Source organism: Rhododendron vialii, chromosome 5a (genome assembly GCF_030253575.1).
Source record: "Rhododendron vialii isolate Sample 1 chromosome 5a, ASM3025357v1".
NCBI classification, from domain to species: domain Eukaryota; kingdom Viridiplantae; phylum Streptophyta; class Magnoliopsida; order Ericales; family Ericaceae; genus Rhododendron; species Rhododendron vialii.
Genome location: NC_080561.1, coordinates 30,113,093 through 30,138,716, shown reverse-complemented (window position 1 = coordinate 30,138,716; position 25,624 = coordinate 30,113,093). Strand labels below are relative to the sequence as shown.

General features: G+C 37.9%; 1 protein-coding gene across 4 annotated transcripts; it reads right to left on the bottom strand.

Annotated features, from left to right (window-relative positions):
* Positions 1–18,399: 18,399 nt before the first annotated feature.
* LOC131327405 (pentatricopeptide repeat-containing protein At3g58590-like) lies at positions 18,400–24,791 on the bottom strand. 4 transcript variants are annotated; one of them, XR_009200296.1, is made up of 4 exons: positions 22,862–24,791; positions 20,528–22,752; positions 19,654–19,774; positions 18,400–18,756 (listed from the first exon to the last, which is right to left on the bottom strand). XR_009200296.1 is itself a non-coding variant. In XM_058360544.1 (2 exons), the coding sequence occupies exons 1-2, from the start codon at positions 22,882–22,884 to the stop codon at positions 19,720–19,722; spliced, it is 2,412 nt and encodes an 803-aa protein (XP_058216527.1). In that variant the 5' UTR covers positions 22,885–24,791; the 3' UTR covers positions 19,155–19,719. The 4 variants fall into 4 exon arrangements, 1 of the variants encoding a protein (XP_058216527.1); XR_009200295.1 differs by having other exon boundaries at positions 20,528–23,093; positions 23,253–24,422; XR_009200294.1 differs by having other exon boundaries at positions 20,528–24,791.
* Positions 24,792–25,624: the final 833 nt, after the last annotated feature.

The window sequence follows — 25,624 nt, the reverse complement described above, 5'->3', positions numbered from 1 at the left end:
TCTGACCACTGTCCAATTGTGCTCACTAATCAGTTTGAATCGGTGATAAGATCTTATTTCATTTTATCATATTATTTTAAAGGGTCATAATTATTTTTTATCTCTAGGACTCATATAATTAAGTACTCCCTCCATCCAGATTTAATAGTCTTTTTTTAGAGTTTGTGTCATTTTTCAATCAATTATATCTTCCAATTTATAATGTTTTATGTGATTTCGAAAATATTGTATTATAGAATTAATCGAGATCTATCAAATAAGATCCATATTCGTTATGAAATTCATTACGGATTCAAAGAGATAACCCATTTTTTAGCCGGTTAAAATAGAACTAGGAATAATTAAATCCGGACGGAGGGAGTATCTGTTTTTATTTGGGACTCTATAGAGCAGATACTTAATTATAAAAGTTCTAAAAATAAAAATTAATTATGACCATCGAGGATAAAATGCTCGGAGAAATAAGACTACGTATGAATGGACATGATTTAACGCTCTTGTGTTACATATAGTTATATATTCATAATTTTCCCCCTTTTATTGAATTCATCAATTTTTTTTTTTTTGGGAGCAACAGCACATTTCATTAATAAGCCCGAAAGCGAAGATTACATCATAAAATGTGGAGAGAACCAAAGCCGCCAAAATCTACGACACGAGCTACTGTTCAAAGCACTTACGCTAACAGGCTCTACGACACGTACTGCCGAAACAGACCAGCACAAGATGCCGGCATAAGGTCTATCATCGACATGGAAGCAGAGTACCCGAATGAGAACCTAGCTCAAACAATTGCGTGTCGCCTGTGTTTATGACAGTGCTGTCTTGAACAAAATTTTCCTTGCCCTTGCCCTTGCCCTTTTTGGAGTCGTCTCCCATAAAGACTCTGGAGAGCTTATTGTGGTTGTCAATTGTCATATTCTTTTCTTTTTTTTTTCAATCAATAAGTTTTATTCATTAAGCAACGGGAAGTACATCCAACGACGCTTCTACCTGGGCTCAGACTGGAAAATTTCCCACCCAAGCCGGGGGAAAGTCTAGAGATAGGACATGTGCAGCTATCAAATGAGCTACTCTATTACAAGTCCGAGGAATAAAATTAAAAGAATAAGACTGAAAGCTACGAGCTAAAGCTAAAGTATCCCGGTTCTGTTATTGTTTTCTTCATTTTTTTTTAATTTTAATTTAAAATTTTTTTTTTTGTATCTAGGTGAAATCTAGGTGAAATTTCTGTTGTAGGATTAATATATGCTCAATTTCAATGATCTACCTATGTTGCATACATCTAAGCATGGGAACTGCAATGAAAAGAAATCTACAAGTCCAATCCCTTCATGCAACCATAGCTATGAGTCTACCTGTCTTTCAGACGAATTTGGTGCTTTAGAAGGTGGGAAGGCGAAAAATACGTTTCTTTGTAAGGTTGGGTTTAAGACCTCGTATTTGGTTGTCGAGAAAGGGGGAAAATATGTTCGAAATACATATGCCTATCATAGCCGGTATACTTGATATAGTTGGAAATGTCGGGGAGGGAATACTGGCTTTCGATGTTTGTGAGGAGAGAATTTATCTGTCGGAAGAAGGGGAATGGGTTTTTTTTTTCTCTTCCTTTTTTGGCCAGCACTTCCTCCTAAATTAAATCAGTTTGTGCTCTCGTTTCTTTGTCGAATTCTTGCGCGTCTTCTCTGTTAGAGTTGCTACTTAAAATTGGATGCATTTCTCTTGCTTTGCCTGACGCATTGTGGCCTTCTCCTGTGTATATAGCTCATAGTTGATATGGAGCATTGGAAGACATGGAATCACTATCGTCCCAAGAATCAAATTGCAGTCAGCTGGACCAAGGAAAATCCGTATCGTGTGCATCTTATTGTCATGCCAAGTATTGAGAATCAGAAGCTTAATGAAGAAATTGTTGTAAATGCTCAGAAACTTGGCACTCTCTTTTTACTAGCTAGAACTAGAGGCTGGAGTAGATTGCAGTTTGTTACTAAACTGGAATCATGTGGAATTTTTGGGTGAATTTTTATTTAAAGTTGCTGGAGGCTGAGCGTCCTCAAATTATTCTGATATATTAAGTTATTTCTCTCTGCTATATATCTTCTTTTCTTTTCTTTTTTAATCAGCTGTTATATATGTTCACTTACAAAAAACATACAGGCCTGTATGGCAATCAAGAATTGCATCAACTGGATAAAGATTTCTCTTTCAAAAAGGAAAAGCGAAAACTGGATAAAGGCTTATTGGGAAAATTTTGATCTGGTAATATACTTTTGTCAACTTGAATCATCAACCCTAGCTGCATGCGGGCCTTCGCACTGTGTTTGGATTATGACCGAAAGGAAACTCAAATTCCGTGATTCAAACATGCTGCGGTACGAGATTCAAGAATAATTTCTTAGGATTACCAACGAAATGCACGACCTGTCGGTGGAAGTTTTTCGGCACATATATCACCAAACCATTTCGAAAGCTAACATGTACGCAGATCAAAAAAAAAAAAGAAGCTAACGAGTACTATGCAAGTCTCACAGCAATAATGCAAATACTTGTTGAAATGAAATCCCACTTCTACTGATGAAATTAATGTTTGGAAGCTCCAACCCAGTTATACAAGCATATGTACACCAAACCACATAAAACAAGGCTCTACATATGCAAAGCATGCGCGCAGTGCCTGCTCCCCAATCTGATAAGTAGAATCCAGAAAAGGGTTGAAAAGTGAAGAGATATCGGAACCAATGTCGTCTAACTAGTGCAACCTTGTCAACTCTTCCATTCTCTTAGTGTCCAACGAGATCGATCTCCGTCCAAGAAATTCTTGGCGTCCAACGTTTTCTTCTCATTGTAAAACGACCTCCACCGTTCGTGACTCAACCCTCCGACGCCCTTTATCACTTTCCTCAAGTTGGACTAGTACTGTAACTTTTCAAAAGAATAGGTACTGATCAGGGAGAGAGGCAATTACCCCCAATAACCCCCATTAACTGTCACATTAATGTTGTTTTTATACCTGGACTTGAAAAACTGTCCTCCAATCATTCCACTTCCTTATTACAAAACTAGAGGGTGTTTGGTCATTTCAAAAAAACTAGAGGGTGTTTGGGAGCTTACTTTTTGGCTTTTTATTTTCAACTTTTTGATTTTTTGACTTTTTAGATTATGATGAGAATGTGTTTTGAAGAATGAAGGAGTGTTTGGGAGATATGTGCAGAATATATTTTAAAACAGCAGTAGTGTTTGGTAGATGAATAATAAAAATAAATTATAGATTAATTTTTACCATATTACCCTTGGTTGTTTTATGTATTAAAAGATGTATTTAATGTTTACTTTTATAGTTCCTCATGACTTCTATCTCTCATCCCAACCCACCACCCTCCAGCCCAAACCCACCGCTTCCTTCTCCCCTGGCACGACTTCCTCTCTCTCATCCCTCTCCCTCTCCGAGTTCATTGCTCCGATCAACCACCACTGTCGCCACAACGGGCAACTCCTACGCCGATGCTCATCGCTCCGATCATCCATCACCGTCGCCACCACCGGCAACTCCGTACATATTTTTCCATCTCCCTTTCTCTTAGTTTCTCCGATCGATCTATGTTGATCTCTGTGTGTGGAAAGGATAAGAGTAATTAATTATTAGCTTTGAATGGGTATTTTGGTAATTGTACCTAAAATGAGAAAACCCAATAATGCAAAAAGGACCTTTGGAGCTACTTCTCACTTCTGGCCCAGAATTGCAGAAATGGTGAATGAGTTTTCACTGAATGTATTTTGGAATGAACCACCCAAACACCCAAAATGCAAAAATGAAAAAATGAAAATGTGAAAAGGGGGGAACCAAACACCCCCTAATTATATAACCACATACACCCACACAAACACTTTACATATACATTCACATCTTTTGGTGGGGCTCATACATTGAAAGCATGGCATGTGTGGACCTCAATATAAATATGAATGTGTTTGTGTAAATATTTGTGATTATAAAATGATTGTTTTACCTTTTCCTTTGTACAGTAAAGAGAATGATTTATAATGGGTTTTGGTAGATTATAGATTTTGAAACATAATTATGAACTTTGAATTATCAAAAGTTAATTTTCCAGAGTTTCTAAATTACGCACAATAATAGAAACAAAATTATGCATATGAGTAGTGTTTGCTTGTATAAGACCCTTACTATTATTTTTTGCATATATTCAAAAAATACCCTGATACCTATTTAATTCTAACTTAATTTGTCAGTCTTTATATATCAGTATTATCACTACTATCACCATCACTGCTCATCACCGTAGCCGCCACCGCAACTACCATTGCTCTACAATCGCTGTCGTTACCACCCCGTTACCACTCCCGCCATTAGTAGACCATCACTCCATGGGTCGGTGCAATTACTACCACCACCATCACTCCGGCGCCATCACTACTATAACTACCATCACTACTCCTATAGCTGCCACTGTCGGCAACACCATTGGTGCTAGGGATTTTTACTACCACCCTCCCAACCACCACTCTATTGCCGCCACCGCTACCATGCACACCCACTCCATGATTGCTACAATTACTACTACCACCACCACCATTCCAGCACTATCATTACCGCCACCACTCAAACCACTCCAGCTCCAACCAAAGCCGGCTTATAGCCAAGGCCGGGGAAGCCTGTGCTTTTGGCCCCCGAAGAAAATTAAAAAAGAGGGCCCCCAAATTTTTAGGATCCCTATATATGTATATATATGGTCCAAAAAAAATTGTACTAGCCTCCTTTACACAAAATAAGCCCAATTGAAATTTAGAAGCCACAATTAAAATATGTTCAAATTGTGGAATTACTCATTAGAAACATTGAGGCATTAAAAAAAAGAAAAAAAATAAGACGTATTCCATAGCAAATACATATTCTTTATTTGTTTCGAATTTGATATTTTGATTTCTTTTAATACTACTCTATCCATATTTGTTTATCCAATTTGGGAAATACAACTTTTTAAGGGAACACAATTATTGCACCAATAAATGATCAACTTTCTAAAAGTTGCCCTCCAAACTTTTTGAAAAAAAGTACTTTAGTTCAAATGGTAAGGGACAAAAAGGAAATTTTGTAGCTTTTGATCCATTGGTCTTCTAAAATGGACAAACATTTTGGGACAAGTAAAAGTAAAAAATTGAACAAACAAATTGGGACAGAAGAAGTAGAAAAATGCATAGAAGCCTCATTTTGAAGCGCGCTTCTGGCCCCCGAAAGTCTTGAGCCGGCCCTGGCTCCAACTACCACTATCTCTCTATCTATCCATCATGTATTCATGTTCCACCGCTACCTTCAAATTCCTTGTTCTTCTTCATGACAACGACTACACCATTGCTCGCTACTCTCGGCATTTGTACCGTTATCTACCACCCATGTCCCTCCTCCACCATCTTCGACTCTTCGTCGCCATCTTTTCACCACACCACCTCCGCTACAACCATCATTGCCCGCACTACCAACAGATACCACAATCACCATTACGTTTTAATTCAATTTTTGATATTTTTATCAAAGAGCTTTTCAACTTAAAATATTTAACATCCAATTTTTAGTACTTAATTTTTCAATTTTTAACTTCAGTTTTAAGTAATTATTTTTTCAGCTTTTAGCTTCAGTTTTTAGTACTTATTTTTCAACAATGTTGGGGGCTATATCCGATTTAGGTTTGACTTGAGGTTGATCTTCATAGTGCTGCAGCGGAGATTACAATGAATTAGGGCGGCAACTATAGGAATCTTTGTGGATTTTTTTTAGATTCAGATTTTAGCGTTTTTTATTTTGGGGTTGATAACTGGGGCTAGGAGTGGGGGTTAGCATTTAAGGGGATTCTCTATGGTTGTGATTGTGTTAGCGCGCGGTGGCGAAGTTAGAATTTTGAAGTGGCGGAGTTAGGATTTTAATTTCGAGGATTAGTAGACATAAAATTTTATCGTAACGTATACCTATTATATCATAAATTTTTTATTTTTTCAATACATTACATTTGTATAATGAAATAATTATGGCCTAATGCAGTTAAAGTATATCAATTATTTTATTTTTTTCTTTAAGCTATTTCAACTGTCACGTGCTTATTTTTTATTTATGAAAGAAATTGATAAATAAAAATATAAAATAATAGATTTTTAATCCAATCAAACTAAAATTATTAATATTATAAGTAGCTATACACGAGTGAATATTAGTGATATTCAAAATCAGATATATACACAGTATAAAAAAATAAAATTCGAGAGCGGGGGAAGGTGTGTTAGGACTTGGTAGTGAGGTGTTTGTGGAGGTGGTCGGAATCGGGTCGGCGGCGGTGATGGTGGATCTACTCGGGTTCCGTGAGAGAAGGGCATTGTTGTGAGCTGTGATGCTGTTGCGGTGGAGTTATTTGGGCCGTGGAGGGGGAGGATGGATGGAGCACCATGTGGAGCTACGTTGGTCAGGTGCCAGAGCGCAGCATTGGAATGTACGTGTCTGGGGAACACGTGAATTTTGCAATTGTTGAATGCAGCAATTGTTGAGAATATGTGCGAAAGATTCTAGTCCTTTATTGATTGGATAAATAAAAAATGATTGGATCTTGGATACTCTTCAATGGATTGAGCCTACGCGCACGCAAAAGAATCTTAGGCGGATCAGACTCCCAAAAAGTGATATCAGGGCCAATGACTGACAATCTATGTGCAAACTCTTCTGGAAGCATCGGTGGTCGTGAGCTTGCATGAAAACTCTAGGAGGAGTAGAAAAATCCATTGTAACTCTCAATGGAGCAGGAAATTCCTTGTGCGTGCTGCAGGTGGCCGGCAGCAAGGTGGCTCTGGTGGAGTATAGTGGCTTTCGATGGAGTGGGTGCAGTGAATAAGCTGGAGTTTGGACATTGTATTGGAGAATGGTAATAGATCAAGAATTAAGGGGAGTCAAATGGATCAAATTGAGGGGGGAGCTAGGCCCAATGCATGGTCACAAATGAGGGGGAGGTTGTTGAGAACATGTATGAATCTCACGTCAGATAAATAAAAATGGGTTGGGCCTTAATATACAATTAGATGGCTCACCACTTACAAGACTTGGCATTTAAGTGGATATGAGTCATTTACTATACATTGAGTCAAGGTGATGTAGTGTAAACTCCGTGGATACTTTCAACGGATAGAACCCACGCGCACACAGAAGAACCTCAGACGGATCAGACTCCCAAATGCAAGAACTCTTGATCTTGAAGTGACCTGCTACAAGATTGTTTGATTTTCAGGATGATCCTCTTAGAAACGCAGGGTATGATAGCAAATGCTGGATGTGTTTTGTGTGGTAATGGGATTGAATCTCATGCTAACTTAGAGCAAGTTTACCGGTGAATATGTATACTACCTTATGAATAGTTTACAATTCTATTTTAACTATTTTTTTTTTCCACAACTACACTAATACTACCTATTTTACCTAACACCAATTAAAAAATATATTTTTTCACTCATTTTCTATTATCTTTATTGTTTAAAGAGAGGAAAAAGGAGGGAGGAAAGAGAAAAAGAAACAATAAAAAATGAAAGGAGTATGAATAGATAATAGGTAAAAATAGAGTACAACTGTTCATAAATAAATTTTAGCTACCCTGTTACCTATGCTGGTGCAGCTGTGTTTTTTAAGTTTTTCCTCTCCAAAGTAGCTAAAAGGCATTTCACCTATGTTGGTGTACTTGCTCTTATTCTTCACATGTTCCTTCTCTTCCCCAGTTTGCATTCATTTGCTAAGGAAGAATGCGATTCTGGATATACCCAAATATGGCCAAATTTTAAAAAGGGAGATTCATTAATCAATTAATGGCTGAAAATTTTATTTTGGGCCTCGATTGAATTTTTAGTGGACCATATTGGGTCAATTTGAATTTGGAAGGGCCGGATTGAATTTAATTTTGAAAATTAATGTCCCGCATTAATATTTAGAGCATGATCCAATTAATTAAAGCCCAAATTAGTTTTTTAGGTCCTGGCCCATCTTTAGATTTATTTGGCCCAAAAAAAAGAGGTCCAAATAAATACAGTAAGGCTAAGAGTAATGAATAAAATTCCTAAGGCCTGGGGCCCACCACCTAGAGATGCACGGTCAAGAAAGAGGGCCTTTAGTTGATTACCTCCTTTGGGAGGGCATTTAGGCCATTTCCAAAAAACTTTTTTACTCCCCGTTCTGGAACGTTAAATAAGTACTAATTTTTTAATAAGACAATTTCAAGCTAAAAAATGACGTGCTTATTGAAATCTAAAAATGTGCAATATGGATCTTATTTGAAAGATCTCATCGAGATTTTTAATACAGTGCAAAAAAAATCAAAAAATTATTTTTTATTTTCATTATTTTTAAGTTTAAAAATGTGAAATAAGTACTTATTTTTTAAGAAGGTGTTCTGGAACGGGACTCTCAGGTCTATCGTCTCTTTGATAAACGTGTGGAAAGAAGGAAGAAAAAGTGATTTGTGAGCTCCCATAAATCTTTTTTTTATAAGTTCTTCATATAAATTCCTTAAAGCCATCAAATGGTCCACAAATGAGGACTCTAAGTCAACAAAAATGTTTGATAGTCCTGGTAAACATTTCGGCCATTAGCCTTGGTGGGTGTGTGAGGAGAAAAGGAAAAGAAGATTTCTTTTTTGGCAAGTTCCCGTGCAGAAAAGAAGGCCTTCAGCCCTGCAACCGTTATTCTTGAGTGAGGAGCAAGACATGGGACACTTAGCAGCCATGCTGGAAGCAACTCAAGTCTGGATCTCCTGCCTAAAAATACAAGAAGTGAAGACTTAGAAAAGGGTTCAACGCCAACCAAACCCTGCGCTTATTCAAATCAATTCAATTATCTTTACTTTCTAGCAAAGTAGTCAATTTTTTACCATTCAATCCATTTCCATTTCAATTCCTTGTACTGATTAACTTCCTGTTCCTTGTACTTAGCATGGAAAGGACTTAAAATTTTTCAACCGTAATGGAAAATGGAAGAAAATGGGACAAGATCTCGATAAAACTAATAAGGCAAACCATGAATCATTTTAAGGCCTTACCCTTTGATCGTACGCAATCGTTCTAGTAGAAGTCAGATTAAGACACGCAGGCCTTAACACGAATTCGGACTGCAGTCCAGTCCTGACACGCTCGCAACAAGAAGAAAAAACACTCATGCCATCACGGTTTATCAGGGACCGCAAACCTTTCTTTTTAAAAAGAAGGTAATTTCGAACTCATATATTATAAAAATGAAAAATAAATTTTCAATTTTTTTTACATTGTTTAAACAAGATCTATATTGATTTAAAAATTATTTGCATAAATACATATTTTTTGAGCTTGATTTACCTTCTTTTTCCTAAACTTCCTTTTACAGTAGAAATGGAACGGCACCTTAATTTTCACTTTCGGGGAAAACAGATTCAGAGACCTCGCTTATCTCGTCCTCAAGAAACTAACTGGGCTAGGACTCAGGGGAGGAAATTAAGTGCCGATATATATAGCGTCTAGTCTTTAAACTTTCCATTATGGCCGACTCTGAGATTTTGGAGGCCTAAGATAATTTTCGAAAGTGAGGCCCTTAATAATTGTAAACGAAAATCAAATAAAAAGTCGATCACACTGAATAATTTTGATTCGGATATAGTATTTGTTTACAATTAGAAATACCAGAGTAGTAGCCTTTAAGGGGGAAAAAAGATGCATCCATACATCTACCATACTAAATAATTTTGAAGGGCTCCAGAGATTTTTGGCGATCCCGCAACCTTTTACTCCTCCTTTTTTATTTTTTTCTTTTGTTTATTCCTGCATTCCGTGTTCCATTTTTCTGGACCTTTGAGACTCAAGTATAAAATGTCTTCTTGGGTTTAAAATTGGGCTCTAAAACAATAAATATATACTAGGTCCTAAAAATAAGTAGAGGCCCTATTTTTTTGGGGCTTAAGGTCCACGCCTCTTGGGCTAAAGCCCCAGAGCCGGCAGTGCTTTCCATAGCAGCTGTTCTGTACTTCTATACCATTTCCCCGGTGAAACAAATGGGAGGATTTTTATAATTTCAGCCTAAAAGCAATGGTGTTGATTCAACTTGATTGAAGTCATTTTAAGTATAGAAACTAATTAATGTGAGAGCAAATCTCATTTCTTGGAGAAATTTGAGGAGAGAACTGAAATGGTCTGCACATATTAGCATAGCTCCCCCAGGGTAGGTCTTCTCTCAAATTGAGACTTAATTAGCTTCATTTTCCTGGTTTTGTTTGGTCTAAAGGCCCGGACGTGCCAATGTTTGTTTGGTTTCTTTCTCTGGGGTAGGCCCCTTTGCAGTTTGCACCTGTCATTGGGGTAGCGTAGCCGGACTACGAAGTAAGAAAGATGATTCTGGAATATTCTAGAAGAACCGTTAGTAAACCTTGTTAAGAAATTTCCATGCGGAAAGTCTTGCTCGTCTATAAGCCCTGCCCTTGTTAAAAATTTGACATTTTTAAGTACTCCGAGCCTATTTCAGATATTGATCAGCTGCTCTGAGAAGCTCCTGTGCATTATCCAAATTAACATCCACTGATCCTGTATATATGTATCTGCATAAGGTTTTCATTCAACGGTTATTTGTAACGTCCTCTCATATGGGGTGAGACATACATATACACGGAATTCACGGTCCGGGGGTCCATGATTGCGATATTTGATGGAGTTGTTAATTAACAACCCTGTTCTCTTGAACTTAACTTATATCTGGAAATTGTCCTTATTTGAATTTATTTTGCATTTGTTAGTTTTACGCCAAATAATTATGGGTTATTGATTCGTCTCGATGAGAGAAATCGGAAAAGTAATTTTTTTTTACTTTTAACAAAGTATTTTGAGAAATATCCATTTTTTAACATGAATGTGTCATTTTTTTTTTGCTAAAAAGTTGTTATTTCTCAAAATACTTGGGTAAAAGTATAAAAAAAATTTACTTTTTCGATTCCTCTCGTTGAGACGAATCAATAACTCACAAAAATTTAGCGCAAAACTAAAAAATGCAAAAAAAAATTCAAATAAGAACAAAACTCTCATATTTAAGTTAAGTTCAAGAGAACGGGTATTTAAGAGAAACATTGATATTAGGACATTTACGCCCATCCTAAGTCACATAATGTGTGTGCGCGGGCAAGAGATAGAGTGAGCCTGAGTGTGATAACGTCTTTAAAAAATTTCTCAAACTACTGAAATTCGTGAAAACAAGGATTGAAAGCACGAGTGTAGAGAAGGATCCTACATACTAAAGGATTATGTGACTAAGCACCTAGCCCTCTCTAACTAGCTAGGAGTTTGTATGTGTGATTTGTCTTCTCATTCAGAGAAAAGAACAATTAGTAGAGAATGTTGGATGTCAAGTACTTATCCCAAAACCAGATACAGAATTAAAGAACTTCACATTCACACACACATGTTGTTGGTTGAGACTTGAGATGCTTAAATTGACAACCCCCTCTTGCTCCACTTGCTAATAAGTCATGGTCACCAGTTCAAACTCCTAGATCCATTCAGTAGAAACTTTAGGTTTCTGTACACTCTGAAGCTGTGTTCAATTCAGACACAGATCAGCTTGTACAAAACATGGATTAAACAGAAAAAAAATGAGAAATAAACAATTCAAAGTTCCCTCATGATTGAGTAAACTAAATAACTCCGTCTGTATCCTGTTCGAGTCTTATCTCTCACATGAATCCTATTTAACACTAGATAAAACGGATTCATTTAACCGACCATAATTAATTGAGACTTAAGGCTTGATTTATTTGGTTTGGTTTAGTACGAAGTTAGCATCTGGAGTTTCAGATTAGAAGTGCTTGAGTGCTTCTAACTACGACCACGTATGACTATCAATATTGTGGATGGATTTATGAGAGATTTCATGTCTCTACAATTTAACATCAACTCTGCAGATCTTTACATGCATTCCTCCAAAATTGAATGTGGTTAATAAATTTTTCTTTGTTGTTAAAAAAAAAATTGAAAATTCCGAACATGAAGTCAAATAAATGGGGGCATGTTGCTCTAGGTCAGATATCAAGATGGGAGAAAAATTCACTAGCAACCAAATCTTGACGTGCCCCAGGCATACGGGTTTTTTTTCCTTCTAATTAAGATCTACAGTTTGAAACCTCTCATGCGCTATTAAATTCTTAGGAGCCTTTGCTCAAACTTTATTGCTATCAATTCTTTAGACAATAGAATTTTTTTTGCAAATTTAGTTGAGGTGTGCGTAAATTACCCCGGACACTTATAATAGTAAAAAAATTACTTCCTCCGTCCCTAAATATCCAGCGCGCAAACCTAGAACTTACAAAAGATGCATTTTGTTAACAAATTTAAATTTTTTTCACAATCTAATAGAACTTATTGCTATTCATTGATTTAATTTGTTAAAAAAAAATTAATTTTTTTAACGATACAAATGCATCTTTTTAAAGGATTAAATTTGTACGCCGAACAATTATTTAGGGACGGAGAGAGTACTAACTTACGGTGCAACAACTAGTCTAGATGCTCCTTCCAATCAAGTCCTTTCCTTGTACTACTTTTGAACGTTGCGACTTCGCAATACCAAGTTGATGCCCCCCCTCTCTCTCTCTCTCTCTCTCTCACGTATGCCTGGGGGCACGTCAAGATTTGGTTGTTAGTGAATTTTTCTCCCATCTTGATATCTGATCTAGAGCAACATGCCCCCATTTATTTGACTTCATGTTCGGAATTTTCAAATTTTTTTTGAACAGCAAAGAAAAATTTATTAACCACATTCAATTTTGGAGGAATGCATGTAAAGATCTGCAGAATTGATGTTAAATTGTAGAGACATAAAATCTCTCATAAATCCATCCACAATATTGATAGTCGTACGTGGTCGCAGTTAAAAGCACTTCTAATATGAAACTCCGGATGCTAACTTCGTACCAAACCAAACCAAATAAATCAAGCCTTAAGTCTCAATTAATTATGGTCGGTTAAATGAATCCGTTTTATCTAGTTTTAAATAGGATTCATGTGAGAGATAAGACTCGAACAGGATACAGACGGAATTATTTAGTTTACTCAATCACGAGGGAACTTTGAATTGTTTATTTCTCATTTTTTTTTCTGTTTAATCCTTGCAAGAAAATTTTGCAAAACTTACATGTTTTGTACAAGCTGATCTGTGTCTGAATTGAACACAGCTTCAGAGTGTACAGAAACCTAAAGTTTCTACTGAATGGATCTAGGAGTTTGAACTGGTGACTATGACTTATTAGCAAGTGGAGCAAGAGGGGGTTGTCAATTTAAGCATCTCAACCACCAACTTGTGTGTGTGAATGTGAAGTTCTTTAATTCTGTATCTGGTTTTGGGATAAGTACAATTGACATCCAGCATTCTCTACTAATTGTTCTTTTCTCTGAATGAGAAGACAAATCACGTACGCAAACTCCTAGCTAGTCAGAGAGGGCTGGGTGCTTTGTCCTCACATAATCCTTTAATAGGACCCTCGCTCTGCATTCGTGCTCTCAATCCTTATTATCACACTCATGCTCGCTCTATCTCTTGCCCGCGCACACACATTATGTGACTTAGGCTGGGCGTAAATGTCCTAATATCAATGTTTCTCTTAAATACCCATTCTCTTAAACTTAACTTAAATATGAGAGTTTGTTCTTATTTAAATTTTTTTGCATTTGTTAGTTTTGTACCAAACTTTTGTGGGTTATTAATTCGTCTTGACGAAAAGAATCGGAAAAGGAATTTTTTTTTTACTTTTACCCAAGTATTTTGAGAATAACCACTTTTTAGCAAAAAAATGACACATTCACATTAAAAAATGGTTATTTCTCAAAATACTTGGGTAAAAGAAAAAAAAATTTACTTTTCCGATTCCTCTCGTCGAGATGAATCAATAACTCACAAAAAATTTGGCGAAAAACTAAATTCAAATAAGAACAAAATTTTCAGATATAAATTAAGTTTAACTTAAGTTCAAGAGAATAGGGTTGGTAACAACTCCATCAAACATCGCAATCATGGACCCCCGGACAGTGAATTCCATGTATATGTATATCTCATCCCATATGAGAGGACGTTACAAATAACCGTTAAATAAAAACTTCATGCAGATACATATATACAGGATCAGTGGATGTTAATTTAGATAATGTACAGGAGCTTCTCAAAGCAGCTGATCAATATCTGAAATAGGCTCGGAGTACTTAAAAATGTCAAATTTTTAACAAGGGCAGGGCTTATAGACGAGCAAGACTTTCCGCATGGAAATTTTTTAACAAGGTTTTCTTCTAGAATATTCCAGAATCATCTATCTGTCGTACTTCGTAGGTCGGCTATGCTACCCCATTGATAGGTGCAAACTACAAAGGGGCCTACCCCAGAGAAAGAAACCAAACAGACATTGGCACCCGGAAACTTTTCAGTGCCGGGTGGGCACGGGCCACGTGGTACCGAGCATACATATCAGTCGTCCAAACGTGTTTTGGACAGCCCAGATCTGTTTGGGCTTGAGGGGGTATTTTGGTAATTTAACACTAAAAAATTATCCATACAAATCTAGACCATCCAAACGCCGAGATGGTGCTCGGCACCACGTGGCTCGTGCCAAACCGGCACTGAAAAACTTCTCGGCCTTAAGACCAAACAAAACCAGGAAAATGAAGCTAAGTCTCAATTTGAGAGAAGACCTACCTGCACTGGGGGAGCTATGCCAATATGTGCATACCATTTCAGTTCTCCTCAAATTTCTCCAAGAACTGAGATATGCTCTCACATTAGTTTCTATCCTTAAAAATGATCACTTCAATCAACACCATTGCTTTTAGGCTGAAATTATAAAAATCCTCCCATTTGTTTCACCGGGGATATGGTATAGAACTATAGAAGTACAGAACAGCTGCTATGGAAAGTTTAAAGACCAGACGCTATATGTATCGGCACTTTCCTCCCCTGAGTCCTAGCCCAGTTAGTTTCTTGAGGACGAGATAAGCGAGGTCTCTGAATCTGTTTTCCCCGAAAGTGAAAATGAATAAACCGCGAAGGCGTGAGTGGTTTTTCTTCTTGTTGCGAGCGTGTCAGGACTGGACTGCAGTCTAAATTCGTGTTAAGGCCTGCGTGTCTTAATCTGACTTCTACTAGAACGATTGCGTACGATCCAAAGGGTAAGGCCGTAAAATGGTTCATTGTTTGCCCTATTAGTTTTATCATGTCTCATTATCTTTCCATTTTTCATTACGGTTGAAAAATTTTAAGTCATTTTCATGCCTGAGTACAAGGAACACGAAGTTAATCAGTACAAGGAATTGAAATGGAAATGGATTGAATGGTAAAAAATTGACTACTTTGCTAGAAAGTGAAGATCATTGAAATAAGCGAAGGGGTTGGTTGATGCTGGAAACTTTTCTAAGTCTTTCACTTCTTGTATTTTTAGGTAGGAGCTCCAGACTTGAGCTGCTTCCACGCATGGCTACCAAGTGTCCCATGTTTTGCTCCTCATTCAAGAATAACGGTTGCAGGGCTGAAGGCCTTCTTTTCTGCACGGGAACTTGCCTAAAAAGAAATCTTGTTTTCCTTTTCTCTTCCACACCCATCAAAGCTAATGGCCGAAATGTTTACCAGCACTAACAGACATTTTTGTTGACTTGGAGTCTTCATTTGTGGGTGGTAGTAGTAATTGTAGCAATCATGGAGTGGGTGGTAGCGGTGGCGGCAATAGAGTGGTGGTTGTGAGGGTGGTAGTAAAAACCCCTAGCAACAATGGTGTTGCCGACAGTGGTAGCTATAGGAGTAGTGATGGTAGTTATAGCGGTGATGGCGCCGGAGTGATGGTGGTGGTAGTAATTGCATTGACCATGAGGTGATGATCTACTAATGGCGGGAGTGGAATCGGGGTGGTAATGGCAGCAATGGTAGAACAATGGTGGTGATAGTGGCAATGGTAGTTGCGGTGGCGACTGCGATGATGAGCAGTGATGGTGGTAGTAGTGATAACAGTGATAGAACATGGTAATAGTGATAACACTAATATATAAAGACTGACAAATTAAGTCAGAATTAAATAGGTATCAGGTTATTTATTTTATTACCATTTTTGAGTTTACAAATGGTGGTGGTATCAAATTAACTCTGGAAAATTAACTTTTGATAATTCAAAGTTCATAATTATGTTTCAAATCTATAATCTACTAAAACCCATTATAAATTATTCTCTTTATTGTACAAAATAAAATGGTAAAACAATCATTCTACAACCACAAATATTTGTACAAATATTTATACAAACATATTCTCTCTCTCTCACTGAAAACTTGACTTGGCCTTGTGAGAAGTGAAAACAAATTTCAAACTGAAAATAACATGAGTTTGAATCCTCCCTCCCTGCCTCTAAAATCCTGATTTTGAACACTCTAAAACACCAAAAAGTTTTGGAGAGAGAGAGAAGCAAAATTAAACTTTGAATCATCCCTCCAAAACAAACCTTCCCCATTCACCCACCACTACATATAGCTCTCACTCCACAATCCCCATCTCTGCATCTCACTAGCAAACTCCCTTCTCTCTCTCACTCTCTCTCTCTCTCTCTCTCGTCAGAAATGGAGGTTGCCTCTTCTTCTTGTCAACACAACGACAAAGAGACATCCCACCATTTGCTCAAAACTTGATCCATCCAGCTCCTCCAGTGGTTCAAACTTGTTCCGCAAAGAATGCCAAGAGAAGGTTGAGGAGGCCCCTAAGGGACATAACCCACCTTTTCAACTCCAAAATCCAATTAAATTTGGCTCGGGACACCGGTTTCTAGTTCTCTTCCCCTGTTCCAGCTCCTGCTTTGAATTTTCGAAAGCGAAAGGCGGTCGATGACATTGATTCAATGCACCAAATCAATTCCAAGTCGTTAAGGATGAATTTCAGATAGCTCCAATTTATTTATTTATTAAAATTTTTACAACTTTATTAAAAAAATTTACAGCTATACTCAATCGTATAACGCTCAAGATTTGTTGAGAACCTCTCTCTTTTTTTATATTGGACTTGAGAGAATCTTACCTTTGTTCGATATCTAGTTGTCGTTACATGCGGCTGAATTGTGTTTTCCTTTCCGAAATTTACCCAAACTGATGTTTGAGTGTACGATCTGAATTCATTTTCATCGAGTTTATGCAGTATATGAGGAATGAGAAAACTTAAGACCTTGTTTCATTAAGGTTCAGTATTTAATTTTTATTTTACGAGACATTATTTTCTCACAATGCATCACTATTAATTTTAAAAAATAAGTAATTTTCCTTGGCGGAACGAGGCCATTCTATACATTCTATGTGTTTACTTTTGTCCTTTGCGTTATTTATGATCACTTTTTGAGAAATTTAATAAAAACTTGCTTGGTTGAGGATTTGTTATACTTATTTTTCTCATATTATTTTTGAAAAACAACTACGCTTCATAGTAGTAAATAGTAGTAGGGTGAGGCCGAACCGATCAATTCAGGGAGAATAAGTAAAACCCTGACCAAGACAATGGGACGGCCAAATTGGTTCGAGGTCGTTCGGTCCAGTCGGGGAATTCAGATTTTTCGGTTGTTTTGGGTTGGCCCGTAAAAATATTTGGGACCAAATACAAAAACAAAAATAATGAACAAAAAATGGGTAGTATATCTTAAAATAAATGGGCTGGAGGCCCAAAACTTGGCCGAGAGAACCAAAAATACCATGTTGGGTCCAAACCGGGGTAGATATGTTAGTACTATGTTTTTTAGGTCAGGTTCGGGTGAAATTTCAATCAACAGGAATCGAACTAGAATTTGAAATTTTCTCCCTCAAAAATCGAAACCGACCAAATTCCGATTATTCCTATCGATTTTTCTCAGTTGGTTCGGGGTGGTCAATTAAATTTTCGCCCCTAGGAAATAGTATCCAAACAGCGCCGGCTTTAACTTATTTGGGATTGGAAGCAAAACGCAAAACAAAAACAAAACAAAACAAAATACTCCACAAAACTATGCTATCCCTTTCTCCAATGCGGCTCCAAAGTGCACAAGATATTTTTAACAAGATGACCTGTGAAATAGCCTTTGAGCTGATACCAGGGGAAAACATTGACTATTTCATCCTTCATAATTTCATACCATGTTCAGGAGCAAATACTATACTATTTTGTGATTCATATCTTGTTCAGTTTTTAGAAAGAAAAAAAAAACAATAAATATTTTTGTTCTCATCAAGAATTTGCAATTTCCTTTCAAATGGGGACCATAAGAACAGCCAACATGAGCGCAATGAGTTTATACCACAATAAAGATAACAGAAAAATAAATAAATAAATAAGGAGGCAGAAAATTCTATCTCATCTACCAAATTCATGAAACAAAATCAGAATCAGCTATGGAGCTTTATTTATGCAGTCTCTTGCTTTAGACACAATATTGTTTGACGAAACATATAATCCCCCAATTACGCCCATTAAACCAAAATCTTGGTTACTAATCGTGGATTAAGACAATTATGGTGCTCACTGCTTAGGATTTGGCTCCGAAGGAGTCGTTCTGTCTTGAAATACCCTTCCATGCGATATAGACTTTGTCTCCACTGTTGGGAGATATGAACCCTAATATTTGGAAGAATGAAGACTTTCCACAATGCTATGCTTGAGAAGACGTGCTTGCTAACTGATGGAAAGTGTCCAGAGCACAACTAGTGTCTTTGTTGCAGTAGGGTAACCCATTCCTGGTAGAAAGAAATGAGAATGAAGTAGAGTATTGTGTGTTACTCGAGTAACAAAGTTGAAACAAATGACTACCCATACAGGGCTAAGAGATGGTGGTGCTAGTGGAGATTTCATGAATCCGTGAACAATTAAGGAAAAATGATTGATTTCTGTGCAGGTGGAGATTATATTAACTATCTGACCAAGTCAGCAAATTAGCATATTCGGTAATTGGTACATACAAGTGTGCCTATGATCAAATTATTAGCAAAGAAGAGCAGTCCCTGCTAGTGAAGTTACATTTATCCTTATTAATTACTACATTTCACCTAAGGCTTTGGTTGATTATCCACAACATTGCATAGGAAAATGATTCTCGAGAAAAATGAACCAAAGGAAAAAATGAATGAAAAAGAAATTAGCAATATTTAATTTTCCACCATCTATTCAGTTTAAAGGAAGTTCATGCAAAAAGAAGAAGAAGAAGAGGAGAAAGTATCATCTTTCAAGATACATAAATCCTTAAAGGAAACAATTATGACAGAGCCCTCCATTTCCTGCAATTATTCAGTATGTATAAACGGGAAACGCTTATCGTTTTTGTTTTCATTTCTCTTCCCTTTCCCGTCCCAAGTTTATCTGTTTCTCAAACTTGGGCAAACATCACTCAACAGTTCATGGTAATTGAAAGCCACAGGTTGGAACAAGTTGGAGATTATATTAATCCACAATAGATTGCACGTAGTAGCTCATCAGCTTGTGCTCCAAAAACGGAATGAATAAGTGCCAGCGTCAGACATTGGCGCAAGTGGACATATATGAATCTGTATTCATTGCTTTCCAGCTTTGGTTCAAAATGAGGAAAGTTTAAACAATTCTCCTTGCACACTTAATTTTGTACAGATAAATTCACTTACTTGGAGATGCTGGACTAGCACACCATGAAGGCAGCTGACTACCGCACAGCCGACTGAGAGGTTGATTCAGCTCAAAGAAAAGACATCCCGGAGATGCCATGTCTTAATTGAAAGTAATTCTCTGCAAGTCATAGATTTTGAACAAGGTAAGGAACCTTTAATTCCAAGGTACAAGTAGTACAAAAAAGCATACTCACTCTATCTCACATACTTTGGTAAGAAGCTTTGAGACTGTGTTTTCCATATCTGATGCCGGATAATTAGAGCATCTCCAACCCATGGCTCAAATCCTACGTGGAGCAGAAACGGTAACTTTTGGCATCCTCATTTGATCCCACCCTGATGCCAAATAGAGTGTCAAATCCAACGTTGATTTGGCTATACACCATTTGTTTCAAATTTGACTCCTCATGCCAAATCTACTTTTGGCTTTTTGGAATTCAAAAAGTAGGTGTTTTGTACTTTAATACTTTGAATTTGACATCAAGGTTGGAGATGGAAGTTTGTTGGTGTCAAATTTGGAGATGTCAGATTACCCATAAGCCTTCAAATAAATTTGGCATCTTCAAATTTGACATAATGGCTGGAGATATACAAACTAGTTGACAACCATAAATGTTGCTAGAACGACAAGAAGCATTATTGCTCAATTAGCCAATTAATGAAGATTATGCATAGTGCATGGTTTATAGGCTATAAATATCTGTAACCGATGTCATGGGTCATTAATTTTCGTGGTGGTTTATTTTTAGAAGTTCAATAAATCAATACCTGGCTCAAAAATTAACAGAAGACCAAAGAATGCACGAAAGAACACTATCCGCCTGTGTAAAGAGAAGTGTCAATATCATGACACAACGGTACACAAGCTCACCCGCTCGATTCCAAGTTTACATTATCCACTTCTAGATTCTCTGCATCACGCTGTCTGTTACAGGCTTCAAGAAATCTACGCCATATCAAGGCATTTGGAGGGAAAGGCATGCCAAGAATTAATCGCTCTGCTTCCTTCAGATCTCCATATCTAGTCAATAAGTCCACCATAAGTTGATAGTGATCGAAGTCTGGTTCAATCCTGTAAGTCATATTCATCTCCCCAAAAAGATGCTTTCCTTCTTTCACCAACCCACCATGTCTGCATGCTGAAAGCACACCAAGAAAAGCAATTCTATCTGGCGTAAAACCAACTGCTTCCATTTCTCTGAACATTTGTAATGCCTTGTATGATTGACCATGAAGCCCTAGTGTTGCAATTACAACAGTCCATGAGATAAGATTTCTATCTGCCATTTCGTCGAATATTTTCAGACAACTCTCGAGGCTCCCACATTTTCCATACATGTCTATAATTATGTTGGAAACAAATGTGTCGCAACGTTTGGAATCCGTTTTTATGATGAGGCCATGGAGCGAACTACCCAAAGCTAGATTGCAAAGGTTAGTGCAAACACTCAAGAGGCTAACATAAGTATACTTGTCAGGATGAATCTGAGCCACCCGCATGTGTCCAAGAAGTTCAAAAGCCTCCTTGTAATCGCCATTGCGGGAGCAAGCTGCAATCAAGATGTTCCAAGATACAATGTCCGGTTCCTCAAGTAGAGAATACAATTCTTGTGTCTTATGATATTGCCCCGTCCTATTGTAAATTCCAGCAATCACATTAGATGGGACAACAGGAAGTTGTGTGTCATCAGCAGGAAGTAAAATCAAGGCATCGGATATCAGACCACTTTTGGCATATGAGGTAATGAGAGAGCATGATACATACTCATTCCCGTGGTAACCCATTTTTATTATCAAAGAATGAATCTGCTGCAACTCTACAGTGTTGGATGACTTGAGTAGAGTAGAAAATGATAACTCATTTGGCTGACAACCGAATTGAATCATTTCACATAGTAGTTGAACAGGTGAGAAACAGCATTTCTGCGAGTACCCCCAAATCAAAGCGTTCCAAGAAACCACATTCTTCTCATCTATATCATCGAAACAACGCTGTGCATCCCCCAACCAATCAGTCTTAGCATATAAATCAACCAATGCACTACCTACAAATATATCACGATCTAACATGTGTTTAATTGCCATACCATGGATCAATTTTCCATACATCAGATTCTCTGATCTGGTACAGGAGCTAATAACACTAACAAATGTCGTCCTGTTAGGCCAGACTCCATCAAGACACATTTTCAAGTAGAGCTCTAGCGCTTTGCCTGGACTCTCACTTTTTGTCAGTGCACCAATTATTGTATTCCAAGACACAACATCCCGGATAGAAGCCTCCCCAAATACTTTCTCAGCTATGCATGGCCCAGAGCACTTTACATACATATTGAGCAGAGCATTTAGAACCAAAACATTGCAAACCAACCCATTTTTCACCAATAAACCATGTACTTGCTCTCCTAATTCTAGGTCCCGTTCCCACAAAAATCCCGATAACACACCAACATAAGAATATTCTGTCAACGCCCATTCCATCTTCATGATCTTGCGGAACATAACTATTGACTCTTCAGCAAACCCGTGATGGCCAAACAAAGATATCATCGTGTTCCACGTAACCAAATCCTTCCGAGGCATGTCTTCAAAAGCTTTAAGACATTCGTCTAAGCACCCGTGCTTCCCGAACAGACCTAACAATGCAGTCCCTGCAAAAGCATTAGGGTAAAGCAACCCACTCTTCAGAACCAATGCCTGCAAGTAAAACCCTCTATAGAGATCCAAAGACTGGCACGACAAAAGACCCCCGAACGTGAATTGGGTGGGCTCATACCCACACAACCTCATCTCAAAAAACAATTTCCAAGCTTCCTCCGCATCCCCACAACGGCTATAACAACCAATCATGGTATTGTATGAGACAGTGTTTCGTCGAGGCATTTCATCAAACACCTTGCGAGCAAGAAATAGCTCACCAAACAACGCGTAGGCCGAGATGATATTGTTGTTAAGGAAGATGGGTTGTGGGCAATTCCAGCCGGTCGTAATGGCGAGTGCGTGGAGAGACTTGGTGGCGTCGAGTGATCTGATTCTTGGGAATTCTTGGAGTAGTTGAAGAAGAATACATTGGTGATGGAATTCTCCATGGAAGTGCTGAGCAGCAATTGTATGTTGAGAATGGCAACGTTGAAGGGGGACTGTGAGAAGCATTGGTGGAGATATAGAACGGATTTTGGTTAAGTTGAAGAGCAGATGTACAGACCTTGATGAAGTTGCCTTTCTCATGCAGACTAGGCGGCCAACAATGGACTGTGTTTAAGTATTGTTTAAAGTAACACTAATACTTTGGTGACAACAATTGGCTATGTAAACTTTCAGCTTCGATAAAGGTAAGAGAATATAGGATCTTATTTGCCCAAAAAGATGATCCTGCTCCCTCAGATGTTCATGAAAGCTCCCAAGTTCTTCAAATTGTTGGAACATAGAAGGAACTCCTGGAAAGGGAAAAAGGCCACGAATTAGTAGGCATAATGTAGTTTGATTCGTACACCAAACATTAAGAAACCTCCACACCAAACTTTCAGAAACGTCGAAAGTTGGACATTATCTTTTTCACTTGATAAGCCTAGTAAATTGGCATAACTACATTACACGAAATCGGCCCATTCCAAAGCTATACTACAGCAGTTTGTGTTGTGAATGATGGCCCATACTCCATAATTGTCTCGGACAATGTTCCTTTGTTCCTACTTGTTCTGCATCCCTCATGATCATTGGTGTAAAGTGTATACATTTGGTCTCCCTAATAAGCAATGCATAAGATTAACCAAAAATAGCATTTCAAACTAATCACACGACACTTCTGATTAAATTGGAGTAACAATTGAGCTGGTCATTCTGAACCTCAAACACTAGAAAAGGAAGAGGACAAGAAAAGTAGAAGGAATAAGTAAGAGATCGTGGACTAACATAACCCATCCTAAACACAACCACTTTCTTACCTAACATCACTCGACCTAAACACAACCACTTTCACACCTAAGTTTGAAGTATACTCGACGGAAGTCAAGAATAGAAAGAAAGAAGCTGATTAGAATTAGCATGGTGGCCTTATTCATTAGAACTACCCAAACTGTAACATTCAATTGAACTATTTAAAAGGATTGAGTGATAAAACTAAGCAAGATTTGCCAATCATTCAAAAGTCAATCCTTTCATGCTCGCTCCACAATATTCCCTAGAGTCCTTGCATCAAAGGCTCTTCTAATCTCTGGATAGATCCCTCAAAAATCTGAGAACAAAAGTACCAAATGGGTAAGAAGTTGAAAGTGAACAGATCCTCAAGAATGTAAAGAAATTTAATCCGTCCGTAGAAGTCTAACACATCCAAAAAACAGAACCAGCTGATTATATTGACCAACCTCCATGTTTTCAAGACATAAGAAGGGACCGAATAAGATGGCCAAACCAATAGCTAAGCAGTAACATAATAAAGACCAGACACATCTTTTGATCTACTTTTACCGCAATGATAAGGCCCAGTCCTTCAGGCAATCACTGGCTGCTACAAAATGCTACAATCTACAATCGATGGAATTTTGATTGATTCTATCAATATGGCCGGCCGGCCAAGTCCTTGATAGTCAGGGGGGTGGGGTAAAAATGAAGGGCTGGGATCCTCTCTAGTTACTGTCTCGATACTCCACTTTCTTCTCACATTACAATATTGTATTCTTACTGGTAAGAATACCATTATGGGGTTTGTCTCAGCAACTGTCCAGGCAGTTACGGGAGAGGATCCGGCTCCAAAAATGAACGTGAAAACTAAAACAATCTGAAATTTTTTAGATTTGCAAAATAAACGAAGAAAATGATTACTTTTTCGTGGAAAAATAAGGAAGAACAAAGGGGCATATCTAGGACAGAAAACAAAACATATTCACAAGATTGTTCCTCGAAGAAAAGAATAGCCGTTGTATCCGTGACTAACCATTACCTTTTTTGATTTCTTTGGGCTTCTTCCGATCCGGTTGACACGGATCCTGGCCTCGATCGGTGTACCGCCGTCGAATCGGTAATGGAGTAGAAAGCTAAGGACTAATCAAAACAGAAGAGAAAAGCAATACAGAACAGGGATCCTCTCCCGGAGAGGACAGGAGAGGATCCCGGCCGTACCAATATTCAGTCGTCTAGGAAGACTGAGGTCACTGAGGTGTGTGTATTTATCGTGGAGTTTGGGCGGGGGGGGGGGGGGGGGGGGGCGGGGGGTGGAGATTATTGCAGGTATAGGAGGGGTGATGGTCTTGTCCGTTTTTAAGTTTTTGGCTATATTTAGAGTATACTTTGATGATAGTCTCAGTTTATTTTATAGAGTTTGACGAGAACATTAATTTGTTAAAAATTCTGTTCATCAGGTTATAATAGATGCATGATTGGTACACGTGAAAATTGAAAAAAAAAATTAATTTGGATCCAAAAGCACATTAAATCGGAACCCAATATTTTGTTTTTTTTGCATCTCGAAAAATGGCCAAAAAATTACTCCAAAATCAGACTAAAGGGATACCATCACTCCTCCTATACACATTATGGACGGGTCGGATGCACAATCGAACACCACGTGATACCCGCTCGGGACTAAAAAAATTTCCCTTTGCTTGGGATATATATACAAGTTTCTCTGTGAAGTGGCTATACGTCTAGGTAGGGCTGCAAACGAGCCAAGCCGAGCCGAGCCGAGTTTTAGAGTGTTCGAGCTCGGCTCGCCAAAAATTTAGTTGGCTCGAGCTCGGCTCGAGCTCGTGACGAGCTGCAGGACTCGAGCTCGAGCTTGGCTCGAGATGTATTTACGGAGCTCGAGCTCGGCTCGCTCGGCTCGTTTATGAAACAAATATATATAAATATATATATATAAATAAATATAAATATGTAAAAAAAAAAATATATATATATATATATATAAATATATATAATATAATCGAGCTCACGAGCCAATTCGAGCCGAGTTTCGACTAGCTCGAGCTCG